This window comes from Ylistrum balloti, unplaced genomic scaffold (genome assembly GCF_031769215.1).
Source record: "Ylistrum balloti isolate Yb309-2 unplaced genomic scaffold, AGI_CSIRO_Ybal_v1 Utg369648, whole genome shotgun sequence".
In the NCBI taxonomy this organism is placed as follows: Eukaryota; Metazoa; Mollusca; class Bivalvia; order Pectinida; family Pectinidae; genus Ylistrum; species Ylistrum balloti.
The window spans coordinates 619,052-632,436 of NW_026781905.1; the positions used below are offsets into that span (position 1 = coordinate 619,052).

The 13,385-nt window shown below is 34.1% G+C and overlaps 1 protein-coding gene across 1 annotated transcript; it reads left to right on the forward strand.

Annotated features, from left to right (window-relative positions):
* The first annotated feature begins 461 nt into the window (after positions 1 to 461).
* Positions 462 to 13,385, forward strand: LOC132555958 (protein ERGIC-53-like). The gene is made up of 15 exons (XM_060220347.1): positions 462 to 606; positions 2,280 to 2,336; positions 3,269 to 3,366; positions 3,787 to 3,894; positions 4,317 to 4,378; positions 5,206 to 5,305; positions 6,225 to 6,348; positions 7,965 to 8,020; positions 8,464 to 8,555; positions 9,407 to 9,461; positions 10,413 to 10,589; positions 10,908 to 11,008; positions 11,639 to 11,822; positions 12,836 to 12,945; positions 13,302 to 13,385. Exons 1-15 carry the CDS (start codon positions 462 to 464, stop codon positions 13,336 to 13,338), a joined length of 1,506 nt encoding a protein of 501 aa, XP_060076330.1. The 3' UTR covers positions 13,339 to 13,385.

Sequence of the window (13,385 nt, forward strand, 5' to 3'; positions counted from 1 at the left end):
TAGCAGACCAAAGACGTAAATAATATATATATACTCTCTGGACAGACGATTTCTTTTTGGTCTATGAATCGGACGATAGTAATACAAACGAAGAAGTGACACCATGTCTAAAAGCGTGGTTCATTTTATCCAAAGTATATATATATATATCCTTACTATATTGCGTAACGTCATATTTCCTTGTTAATACGTAGGCATCTCGTCAGTTAAAGCTCTGTGTACGCCAATTTTCTGTTAGCTGTAACGTGGTGTTTTATTTAGAGTCGGTGGTTAACGTGCCTCAAGCCTTCTGCAACGTGTCATCGGATTACAGCCCTGATCTCCGCCCTTTTGTTCCACTGTCGTGGGCAACACAGGATTATCATTCATATTTTGACAGGTGCGAGTAATTGAGAGTTATCCCCCTTCCTAATTTTCAGTGTAAGAGGCGCTTACTGATAATTTCCGGTTGCAAACCAAAGATGTTGTGGACGGTGCTCCTGTTTTCGCTGTTTTTTACAGCAGAATGCGTAAATTGGAAACCACGATTTGAATACAAGTATAGTTTTAAAGGTCCACACTTGGTGCAAAGTGATAAAAGTGTGCCATTTTGGGAATATTCCGGAGGTAAGTTGTGAAACTACGAGATGTCCATCAGCTGTTTTGGTTTAGAGTTTAGTACACGTGTAACGATATAATGAAGAGTTACCGGCGAACATATGGAAGGACCAAAATCAAAATTCAGAAATGATTTTATGTTATATCATAGTAATTGGCTTACACTGTGGAACAGCTAGGTCTAAATTATATGAAATTTATAACTATAAATGCATTTTTATCGGTGTACAATTCACACATTAACAGATGCTGAAAAATAGACGATTTGAAATTCTGAAGTATTTTCGTTTGCGGTCTTACAAGTGCTGCACGTTTAATAAGTAAATGTTCAATGTATTGATACAACCGGAGATAACAATACTGCCAAATACACACAAAAAATCTATAAGTTGATATTCAGTAGTTTAAAATATTTTCTTTTAATAAATGTTTCCTTGTATTTTGAAACTGCCATTACCAGTAACATACTGATAGACAAAACCGAGGACTGGGAGATTGGGGTGTTGGTTCCTCATTGATGGGTAATGATGAGCATGTATTGTATGTGCTTACTGACTCTTATACTTCACAGTAAATCCCTTACCTTCAATTATTAATTTTTAGTTGTCTTTGAGCATACAAGAGATTTATCATTATAACATGGTGATCAAATTTTATCCTGATGATAAAGAAAACATCATAAAATTACTGAACAAAACTTAAGACCTTGTGTATAAATTTAATAATCATGATCAATCTACAACTTATTTTTTAACTTTAGTACTAACGACAATGGGCCCCAAAATGTAAAGTTAACATCAGAATTTTACGAGACAGGACTTGGAGTTCGCACATAGATTTATCACTGTTAAGATTTTGTTCCTTTTCATTCTACATACTACAAGTCATAGTAGGGTGACACTGAATACACTTATTAAACATTTTAAACTACATTTTCATATCTGTTCTGTAAATGATAAAAATACAAACTATATATAAGTGTAGACCAGGCACCAGCTGTTTAAAGGCTGGTTAGACATAACCAGGTGTTAGTGAAAATTTTCCAAAATTGGAAACATTCTTCATTATTTTACAATTGTAGGTTTATTGAGACAGGTCAGATATATTTTTAGTGTTGATTTTACATTTGACAGTGTTAATTGTCCAGTGTCGGCAATATGAATTTTCCAATTACTACAGGTTAGTTCTAACTGGGAACCAGGGCCTGATAGACTAATGCTATGATGATCAGTAGTAAAGCCTTATCTGCCCTTAAGCCTATAGAGGTTTTCCTTTAGGGTTATGGTCCACTATTATTCCTTTGGTTTGACATGTTATGTAATTAACTTACTTTATCATGGTTAGAGTAGCTGGAAGGTTATAGGTATCTTGTCTGGGTAATTTGAAGACCTGGAAATTCAGTATTTTATTTGTTCTTATTTTGTATCCTGAATTTTACCAAAATTACCCACATCTTGTTTTTTGGGTAGATACTGATGCATTTTGTTTGTATAGAACAACTTGATGAATTTGACTTTATAAATAAAATTCATAGGAAACAGATCAAGATGATCATAAATTCACTTAACACTAAATAAAAGATATCTTTCTTGAATATTTGCTATCTACTAAGTTTGATTTAGAAATATTTTACATTGTATGATTTTCTTTTAGATGTAATTAATTGTTTTTATTTCTTACAGATGCAATTGCAAGTGATGAGAACATCAGAATTACACCTTCATTAAGAAGCAAAAAAGGTAATTTTGTATGACCTGTACCATAAACTTGTTTTACCAAATATTTTTTTTTTGTATCAGAATAAATTTAGCTGTTTATGTCTTTGATAAAGTTATATTGTTTTACATTTATTTGCAATTTTATTTCTGATAAGTACCCAGAGTATGATAAAGGATTGGAAATGTTGATATGATATACAGTGATACATCTCAGGAATCTGTTATTGGGGAGAAACTACCTAGTAGTTCCCAGAATTACGTGTGCGAGTGTAATTATTTCAATACTACCCTCAATATACTGCTCAGCTACAGGGATTGGCTCATTAGTTCAATCAAGTGAGCAAAAATAGGCAAACAAAAGATCTTTGAAATCCTTTTGAGACAAAATGACCTCTTACATTAGCACCATGGAGGAACTCAGAAATTATACTTAGCAGTGCTCCATAAGCATCATTGTAATCTCAGGAAGCTCAAGGTGGAGTTGTTTCCAGGAAGGGGGATTATGTAACCTAGCTGCAAATTCTCCTCTGATGTAACACAAGGCTAGGAAGATCTTCTCTTTTGCTTGATCAGTTGGGGATAAGACTAGTAAGACTGAGGTCCCAGGTTTGATTCATTAAAGGAATTAAAATAATGATCCATTATATTGCTATAGTACTGAGATAATGACATTTAATATGGGCTTTGATAACTTTCACATACCAACAATAATTTAATTGTTTTGAACAAAAGTGGTGGACTGCTCCAGTCAAATGGCTTATAAATTAAGACTAACACTTGATTTCACTCATTCCTATATGATATTCAGATGTATATTATGGGTTATCTCCCCATTGTGTACACTTCCTTTTTGTAGATATCTGTCATATGATATAAATTGCTGAATGATGGGACTCCATAACCTGTCGTTAGTTTTTCTGTTGACCTTTCACTGTATATTGAATTTTTTGTAGGACAAGTATGGGCGAAAAATCCGACAACATTTGCCATGTGGTCTGTAGAAATGGTTTTCAAGGTCACAGGGAGAGGCCGTGTAGGTGCCGATGGAATGGTAAGTATTCTTTTGTGGCACCGATTTATATATAAATCAAAGGAATTTTAATTGAAGTGTTGATAAAAATATACGTATTAAGACTGATATTTTAGATAAAATATTAATCTGTGTGATTAACATGCCTATTTAAATAAATTAGGCAAGTTATACAAACAGATGGTAAAAAGTGATAATCACCATTTGGTCCTGTCAGAGGTGAACATATTTCAAACGACAGAATAGTACACTTAGATGAAATTTGCAAATTTTGTATTGAATGTTGATATTTTCTTTTGAAAAAAAAATAGATTGAACTTACACTTTGAACAATGACTAGGTAATTTTTATGTACTACAGACTAAAAATCTACAGGGAGACGACAAGGCTTTCATTTGATGTATTGAGATAAGTATTAACCACTAAAATTTAACATTACAGGCACTTTGGTTTTCGGAGCAGCGAGGCGTTGAGGGGCCAGTGTTTGGCAGTAATGACCAGTGGAAGGGTCTGGGAATCTTTCTCGACTCTTTTGACAATGATGGACAGGTAAATATAAAACAGATAATATGAATTGGCCAGAAGACCAGAAGAATGTGGAAATGCTTGCTGTGCCAATACATTATCACGCAGTGACATTTTTTCACCTTAGTATGTCTTGACTATTAAGTAACTTTTTTATCATTATAAAATCTGTTGCAAGTTTGATCATTGTGTTAATTGTGATTATTGTGATTATTGTGATTATTATGATTATTGTGATAATTGTGATTGTTGTGATTATTGCGATAATTATGATTGTTGTGATTATTGCGATAATTATGATTGTTGTGATTATTGTTAAGCTTTGACACGTTTAATACCCACAATTGTAATTCACAAGAAATTTAATGATGTATCCTTTTCCTCTGATTGGTTATTTCAATATTGCTAGGAATTGCTTTTGTATATCTACTTTCTTTTATTAACAGCACAATAATCCCTATGTGATGGCCATGGTTAATGATGGAACCAAAGTGTACGATCATCAAAGGTTAGTACCTCCCTGAGTTTTATTATCATAGCTGTGTCATATCACTATACCCAGTAACTGCTATAGTTTAGTGTTGACTTAAACGTGAACCTATGTCTGCAAATGAGTATACAATCAAATTTATTTTCAGTACAGAAATCAGTAGGAGATTCATTTCAGAACAATTTCCTATAATATATGTATGGAGAGGGACAAAACCCTATGATATATGTATGGAGAGGGACAAAACCCTATGATATATGTATGGAGAGGGACAAAACCCTATAATATATGTATGGAGAGGGACAAAACCCTATAATATATGTATGGAGAGGGACAAAACCCTATGATATATGTATGGAGAGGGACAAAACCCTATGATATATGTATGGAGAGGGACAAAACCCTATGATATATGTATGGAGAGGGACAAAACCCTATGATATATGTATGGAGAGGGACAAAACCCTATGATATATGTATGAGAGAGGGACAAAACCCTATGATATATGTATGGAGAGGGACAAAACCCTATGATATATGTATGGAGAGGGACAAAACCCTATGATATATGTATGGAGAGGGACAAAACCCTATGATATATGTATTGAGAGGGACAAAACCCTCAAACTATGCTGGTAAAATCTCAATAAATACCATGCTGATGCGTTTCTGGAACAAAGTACTTTTGATCACAACACATGTAGATATTAAACTATCGGCTATCAAAAATGAAAGTACTTAGACATATTAACAAGTCGACAGTGTGATTGGTGAATTGACGTATTTTTACACAATGATTTAATAAATTTAGAATAAAAACTAAGAAAGTTGTGATGTTGTTTCAGTGATGGTCTACAACAGCAGACTGGTGGATGTTTACGTGACTTCAGAAACAAACCATACCCTGTCCGCATCAAAGTGGAGTATTACAACAATATCCTTACTGTAAGTCCCACTGTACAGGATGAACTACAACAGGGCTACACATCACAAAGGCACTTCTTTGTAGTATACAGGGACAGTTAGGTTATTTCTATCACTATCAAAACTCATTTTTGGTGATATTAATTTGTGATGTAGTGCATCAGCCATTTTGTGAATTCATCCAAGTTGCTATTCTGAAATACAACTCGATAGCTGATCCACTGATCTCGATAGAATTTGAATGCAAATAGGCTTGTGCCCGAGTGTTATTTTAAGATTTCTTTTTTGACATTTGTGTTGCCAGTGAAAGCAATGTAAGATGTTCAAAAAATTTGCTATTTAAAACCTTTTTCAGGTACAATATTTTTGCTGTTGCTAAGGAAACAAAAAAAAATACAAAAATTTACAATTTGTAATCTATTTTTTTCGTCTACAACTTGGATACTTTTCATCTGATCCCTACATGCTTTAAACATTAACAATGGAAGACACAGAATTGACACCAAAATATAAATTTACTATGTATTAGATAGATAGATCAACATTTGTTTGAGTGTGAATACTAATAGACAGATGAATGGAATAATGCCACACTTTGTGACTTCTTGGTAAACATAGATGTCTGAGTGAGAGGTGTAATAGACTGAAGTAGTTAATGTAATTGGCTGGGTAAAGCATGTCCTATGAGACTCTCTCACTTTTCATGTTTTGTAAAAACTGTTTTTTTTAACAGATGATTTCTTTATTTACATTTTTATAATATTTTTGTTTCCTTCATTTCTGAAACATTTGTGTATTCATGTTCCTTTTATAAAAGATACATTACAGAGAAGTTTTAATATGCTGCAATGTTTTGAGAGAAAAATAAAAAATACTTGTGTTAACAATTACTTGTTGGTTTTGGGACAGATATTTGAGGTGTTTATGTTTATGTTTGCAGGTTTTCTTTAACAATGGACTTACAAGTAACAAAGATGACTTTGAGTTATGTCTGAGACAGGAGAATGTTGTTCTCCCAGCTTCAGGATACTTTGGAATCTCGGCAGCAACTGGAGGTCTAGCAGGTAAGGGAAATTTCTTTGTTTTTTGTTTTGGTGTTTCCCTTTTATTAATCTTATTGTTTCTCCACAGTACTTCAATTAAGCTTTTATTGTAGATATTTATAAACTCCCCATTTCAACCACTTAAGTTGAAACTGGCTCAGCTTTCACCTCATTGATTGAGTTTGAACCCTCAATTGGTGGTGAAGAAGTATGAGATCACACATTGATACAGTGGTAACTGGCTGGCCTTTCACTTCAGTGATTGAGGTTTGAACCCTCAATTGGTGGTGAAGAAGTATGAGGTCACACTTTGATACAGGGGTAACTGGCTGGCCTTTCACTTCAGTGATTGAGGTTTGAACCCTCAATTGGTGGTGAAGAAGTATGAGTTCACACTTTGATACAATGGTAACTGGCTGGCCTTTCACTTCAGTGATTGAGGTTCGAACCCTCAATTGGTGGTGAAGAAGTATGAGTTCACACTTTGATACAATGGTAACTGGCTGGCCTTTCACTTCAGTGATTGAGGTTTGAACCCTCAATTGGTGGTGAAGAAGTATGAGGTCACACTTTGATACAGGGGTAACTGGCTGGCCTTTCACTTCAGTGATTGAGGTTTGAATCCTCAATTAGTGGTGAAGAAGTATGAGTTCTCACTTTGATACAATGGTAACTGGCTGGCCTTTCACTTCAGTGATTGAGGTTTGAATCCTCAATTAGTGGTGAAGAAGTATGAGTTCACACTTTGATACAATGGTAACTGGCTGGCCTTTCACTTCAGTGATTGAGGTTTGAACCCTCAATTGGTGGTGAAGAAGTATGAGGTCACACTTTGATACAGTGGTAACTGGCTGGCCTTTCACTTCAGTGATTGAGGTTTGAACCCTCAATTGGTGGTGAAGAAGTATGAGGTCACACTTTGATACAGGGGTAACTGGCTGGCCTTTCACTTCAGTGATTGAGGTTTGAACCCTCAATTGGTGGTGAAGAAGTATGAGGTCACACTTTGATACAATGGTAACTGGCTGGCCTTTCACTTCAGTGATTGAGGTTCGAACCCTCAATCGGTGGTGAAGAAGTATGGAGTCGCCTGTCAAGTCACATGAGTATAACCAGGGTATTTGATATCTTACTACATGGTTAGTTGCTTTGAGCTTGACCAGCAAGTGTTTTGAGATATAAATACTATTTCATTATTTGGTAATAACGTACAACATCTGCGACACAATGTTTAGTTAATCTCATGATGTTGTAACAATGTTTATAAGCCATCTGATTTTACCACATACTCTATACTATAACTGCACCTATGCCCAAATACCCTGAAGTGGACGTCCTTATTTTATTCTGGGCAAAAGAATGTATGCCCTTAAAGTCCACAGTGATAATTTATTCAGTGTGACTGGTCCAGTTACTTTGAAGTGGATGCCCTCATTATATTCAGGGTAAAAGAATGTGTGCCCTTAATCATTGCCCATAAAGAGCTTACTTTGCTGGCTCGATGACACAGTTTTAAAACTTTAAAGCAGTACAAAATAAGATCAAAATAAATTATGAATTTAAATTTGATTTAATAGTTTACCAGCATTCTTTATAACTGGGTGACATTTTTGACACTAAATGTTTTTGTTTTGCAGATGATCATGATGTATTGGCGTTTTTGACTCATTCGCTGATTGACACAGACAACCAGGTAACCCTGACAGAGACTTCTTGGCTTCCCACTATATAGAATAACAGTATTTGTCTGCATCTGTACTTGGTTAAACCTGGAAAAATATGTTAACATAATTGATCCTTAGGTATAGAGCTTGTTTGTGCGACTCCAAAACCTGTTAATTTGGGTTATCTCCCTTACTATAGTAGACCTTTCTTACAGACAGCCGAGTTATAGCAATATTCCACTTTGTGACTATTAGATTATCTCCCTTGTTCTCTCAAAACTTAAACTGTATAGATCGATAGCTATCTGGGATTATTTTTTTAGTCTTTACATTGTTCGCTGTTCAGTCTGGAACATTTTTATTATCTCCCTTATTCTTTGTTAAATTAATTGGTTTAAACTGATGACTTTTCATCATGTTTGCTGTTGTCAAAGTAAGTAGTAACTGATAAGATTTTATTTGGTGTTGATAGCCCGACATGCAGCAGGTTCCTGAGCAGGAGAAACAAAAATATGAGAAAGAATTTGATGACTATTATCAGCAGCTCGAAAAACAAAAACAAGAGTAAGTATATAGATACAGTATATGATTTATCTTTGACCTGATAAATGATATCCCACTTATCTGTGTATTGATTGAAAAAAAGAATTACATTCAGGAGAGACAACCACTTCAGATCTGATGAGATAATGCAATACTCTAACAGCACAACTAAACAAAAAAGTTACATTCAGGGGAGACAACCACTTCAGATCTGATGCGATAATAAAATACTCTAACAGCACAACCAAACAAAAAATTACATTCAGGGGAGACAACCACTTCAGATCTGATGAGATAATGCAATACACTAACAGCTCAACCACTAAAAAAGAATTTATTTCAAACTTTCTCTGAATAGATTGTTGATAGAAACATCAAGGTTACAGTTAATAATTATTAATAGTACCTTGGTAAAACATACCTACATAAAGAGAATTTTTAAAAATTTAATGAATTGCAGTAAAAATACGACATACTATTTGTAGTTAATGGCTAACTTGCCCCTGACATTCGCTTACTTTAACAACATATCTATGGTATTATGATATAAAATACAATTGATTGGGTAAAAATCGATAACAAAAGTAATTCAGGTGAAGCCCTGTCCCTAAAGGTCAAACTGTAAACAAAAGATATAGTTAAGTGTTTTGTTATTATTAAACATTTTTGTTTTATGCCCTTTGCCATAAATTGTTAGGGGGTTGGGCAAATAGTGTTGCCCATGTTCCTCCTGATCTGTCCCATCCCATCACTATCACTGTCCCATCTGATCCAGATTCAATGTAAACAAAAAATAACTTTATTCTTAACAGATTTTGGTCAAACTTTGACGCAAAGGTTAAGATATCTGATATTTTTCTTTTTTTTATTAGATTCCAGCAGCAGCATCCCGATCGTGTCAGCCCGGATCTGGATATGCCAGGCATGGTATGTCTGTCTTCTAATATAACTAGGACATTCTAATGTAACTCCGATATTCTAAATGATGTGGACATTCTAATATAACTTATTCTAGTATCACTCAGATATTCTAATGTAACTCAGATATTCTAATGTAACTCGGACATTCTGATATCACTCAGATATTCTAATGTAACTCGGGTATTCTGATATAACTTGGACATTGTAGATGAAGTCAGAAGAATGTGAAGAAAGATGTTGATATGGACAGCATTGGAAATATGTTTTTTAGAAATATGCTGATATTGATCTACAAACATACTTATAACTTTAAATCAGTTCTGTGAAAAAACAGGGTACTGACCTGAATTTATCTGTTGTACATCCATTGAGTCATTTGTGCTCACATCCGGTGTTTGTGCAGGTTAAAGTTGTAATTCAAGTATTGAAATTGATTTTGAATATGACTTTATAAAGTGGGGAAAGTTGATCAATTGAGGTCCAGGCCCCAGTTATTCAAACATAAGTAAAGGCTTAACCAGTGGTTGGTGAAAATTTTGCAATGTTGATCATAAAAAATTGGGAAGATACATTATCATATCGTAGCTGCAGATTTGTTTAGATGGGGTTGATAAATATAGATGTAAACCTTCAAACAACCAACATAGAGATCAATTTACAATTCATTTTCATAAGTCCTTTTCATTTTTATTGCTAAAAAGAATGGTATTTACAAAAAATAAGAAATTACTGCAAGGAAGGACACTTCCAATTCCTATAATATTGAACACACAGTCAGCCGATTGGGTATGTAAATCAATTAACTACATCGAAAAGCCTGTCCAATTATAACTAATAAGCAGTTATAGATTTAAGTTGATATCCCAGTACTACTGGTATACAATGGATGCTGGTTTTTGTAATTTTGTATCTTTTCTCTAAGGTTTGACAATCATTCAGTTTTCTTCATTTTTACAGTTTGAGTCCCAGGGGGAACAGGAACTGAAGATGATATTTGACGGCCAGAATGAGATGCATAATTCCCTTAAATTATTAAACAGGAAACTGGACGAACTGTTAGGAAGACAGGAAATGGTGCTATCCAAGATTAGTCAATTACCAAGTGGACAAGGACAAGCTTTACCACCAGGACAGGTTTGTAACTTCTAGGATAATCCCATTGTAACTAGTAACTTAGATACTGGTCTAGTAGAGAATTGTATGTGATTAGGATCCTTTTGTGTCTGAAGTAAAAATTTGTTGTCATGACACACTTTGTTCAATAATTTGGTCAAGCAGATCTGTGATTAGCTGTTATCTTCCTTTGCATTTATGGTTTGAAATTATCTTAAGATTTGTGATAAACAGAATCTTAGCCTTGTTGCCATTACATATGAGATTTATGAAATCTATGCAAGATCCTTTATATAATAAATTAGAAGTATAATAAAAGATTTGATTTTTGTATTACAGGCCGGTAACCAACCACAGCTCGGTTCTACTATACAACGACACGAGGTGGACAAAGTTCTTAATAATCAAAATGACATTATGACAAACGCTAGAGAAATACGGTGAGTTTGATAATGGAATATTAACTGGTTAATTACAAGGTACCAAGATCTACAGTAGGCCTGCTGTTCCAATGTATTAATATAAAATCATATATTTTTGGGGCTCAATTTTCGAGGTCTATTTTAAAAAAATACTTCTTTTTGAGTACCAACAAAATCATTGAAAATAAATTCCCCACAAAAATCAATATTTTACAGTATTCACCAAGAAAATGTTATAGATTATGATAAACCTGCACTTTAAGTCTAAATACAGTATTCTTATCATTACGTTGATCAAGGCTTACAGTAAAGTTTTATATCTATATCATAATTGTTTGGTCTTCACTAAATCTTCTGTTGAATTTATTTGATAAAGAGTTAAATAAAATAGGTAAATAAATGTTAAAAGATTTAAATGATTAAAACATCAATAAAATCTTGTGATAAAATTTAATTTCATGATGTCTTTTTTTCAATAAGTCTTTCTTTTAATGCTAGTTATTTTGATTTCAAACAAGTGTTTTTCCTCATCAGTCTATTTAGGATTATTTCTGTTTTCAGACACTTAGCTCTTTAAGTTAGTCAAAGCGAAATAAAATATTAATTCTGTGGATTATTTTGTTTAATGTTCAATTTTCTCTGTTACAGACATATAATAAACGACGTACAACAAAAAGCTAATTATATACAGAATAATGTAGGGGCTGGAGGGGCCCAACAAGGGGGCACTGGTGGAGGACTCCCGGCCGACATAGACCAGATTATAAGAGAGCTACATAACAATGTCCGCTCAGTAAAATCTGATACGCTTAATATGATGCAGCGTCCGATGGTGAGTGTTTGATACTGTAAAAGTACAGAGGAATTTAGTAGACTGCATACGCAATTAAAAAAAAATCCCAAAAATTGATAAATGATTTTTTTTTATTGAATATCTTTGACACCCACAAAGGTTAAATCAGCTTTCAAAATTCTTTTGGCAAAAATTATGATAAACCTTATATTTTTTTTCCATGTCATCAATTAGATCTAGATGCAAGTTTAATTGCATCAAAATTCATATTAAGATAAAAGAGGCTAATAGTTTTAGGAAAATGGCTGCCTGTAGAGTAAAATCCAAACCAAAGTTTTCTCTAAATGTAGTCACTTCAGTCACATGATTTTACAGTAGGGTTGGCCTCACTTCCTGTAAACCCTGACACTTTATTATTATTGCAACCTACAATATTGTTGGCCTCACTGCCTGTAAACCCTGACACTATATCATTATTGCAGCCTACAGTATTGTTGGCCTCACTGCCTGTAAACCCTGACACTATATCATTATTGCAGCCTACAGTATTGTTGGCCTCACTGCCTGTAAACCCTGACACCTAATTATTATTGCAGTCAACAGTATTGTTGGCCTCACTGCCTGTAAACCCTGACACCTAATTATTATTGCAGCCTACAATATTGTTGGCCTCACTGCCTGTAAACCCTGACACCTAATTATTATTGCAGTCAACAATATTGTTGGCCTCACTGCCTGTAAACCCTGACACCTAATTATTATTGCAGTCAACAGTATTGTTGGCCTCACTTCCTGTAAACCCTGACACCTAATTATTATTGCAGTCAACAGTATTGTTGGCCTCACTGCCTGTAAACCCTGACACCTAATTATTATTGCAGTCAACAGTATTGTGAGCCTCACTCCCTGTAAACCCTGACCCTTTATTATTATTGCAGTCAACAGTATTGTTGGCCTCACTGCCTGTAAACCCTGACATTTTATTATTATTGCAGCCTACAGTATTGTTGGCCTTACTCCCTGTAAACCCTGACACTTTATTATCATTGCAGCCTACAGCGGGAAGTTGTCCACCAGTAGAATCAGGATGTGTATCTCCCTTCCTTTTCTTTGTCGCTCTTGGAGCCCAAGTTATGGTACTCATAGGTTACATGGTTTATAGGTAAGTCAGTTGTTTCTTGTGATAAATCACACAACAATCACACAAGAATGACATAAAATCACACAAAAACCATAAAGAAATCTATACAAAATTTACAAGAAAATCACCTAACTGCTTTTTCAACAGAAAGGATACGTAAGTCATTGTCTTGCTCACTTGTTGGAAACTGTAAAACACTTATTGATAATTAAGTGAAATTAAAATCAAGAAAATGTGTGTAATCTTATTTAAGCAATGGTCCAGGGGAAGACACAGATAAAAAATTAAATTATCGAAGCAATGTTTTTTTTTCTGATAACTTCTGTCAAATTATTTTCTTTACGTGGAATAAAAATGACTTCTGTTTTCTTTTTCAGACAAAGTAAAGAAAATCAAGCGAAGAAATTTTACTAGGTAGTCAAGGATACAATTAATGCTTTTAAAAATTTCACTTGTTAACA